At 62.6% G+C, this 709-nt stretch overlaps 1 protein-coding gene across 1 annotated transcript in view; it reads left to right on the plus strand.

Moving 5' to 3' along the window:
• Nucleotides 1-49: 49 nt before the first annotated feature.
• The window catches only part of MCM3AP (minichromosome maintenance complex component 3 associated protein), a 28,080-nt gene continuing 27,420 nt past the window's right edge, over nucleotides 50-709 (plus strand). The window contains exon 1 of the mRNA XM_009320830.1: nucleotides 50-158. Coding sequence (XP_009319105.1) covers nucleotides 50-158 — 109 coding nt within the window. The remainder of the gene's footprint in view (nucleotides 159-709) is intronic.

The raw sequence follows: 709 nt of genomic DNA on the forward strand, positions 1-709 counted from the left end.
GCTGGCACCGTGCTCCGCGGCTGGGCTAGCAGCGTCTCGGCGCCTGCCAATGCCGGCATCAACGCGAGCCACAGCCCTGCAGAGCCGCCCGCCCGGCGGGCTGGACCCGCAGCTTCCCTGCCACGGGGGGGCGAGACCGGGGGATGCTTTCCACCCGGGTACGGCCTGACACAGGCTGGACACCGCACACCTTCCCCAGCTCCAGGCCATCGCTATACCTGTTGCCACTCGGGTTTTGTGTTGTGCTGGTAGCCAAGCAAATGGCACAGTCCGTGGGCTGCCGTCACCTGTGCAAAGAGGCAAGAACAAATGACATATATTACAAACTTCACCCCAACGCCAGCAGCTCGCCTGCGCAGACAGCCCTGGCACCAGTGACGCAGCCCACCCCGCACGAACCGGAGCACGAGGGGTGACCAGGGCTAACCCCGTACCAGATCATTTGCCGTTTTGCCAGAACTTGCAGGGAAAAGCCGGTACTGTGCACGCAGAACGGCAAAGATCAGGTAACGTACGAACTCACCAGTTAAATAAGTTTTAAAACATAGAGTTACTCTTTTAGGGTAAGCTGTAAGATCACCGCCTCCTCGCGTAGCCCGGCCGGGCTAGGAAAGCGACAGCCGCTCCCCTGACCCTGGCAGACAAGCCCGCGGCTGTCCTTCCCTGCAGCGCAGTGCCAGGGGGACCGCTGCCCGCGGAGGGCCGGACG

Source organism: Pygoscelis adeliae, unplaced genomic scaffold (assembly GCF_000699105.1).
Source record: "Pygoscelis adeliae isolate BGI_AS28 unplaced genomic scaffold, ASM69910v1 Scaffold63, whole genome shotgun sequence".
NCBI classification, from domain to species: domain Eukaryota; kingdom Metazoa; phylum Chordata; class Aves; order Sphenisciformes; family Spheniscidae; genus Pygoscelis; species Pygoscelis adeliae.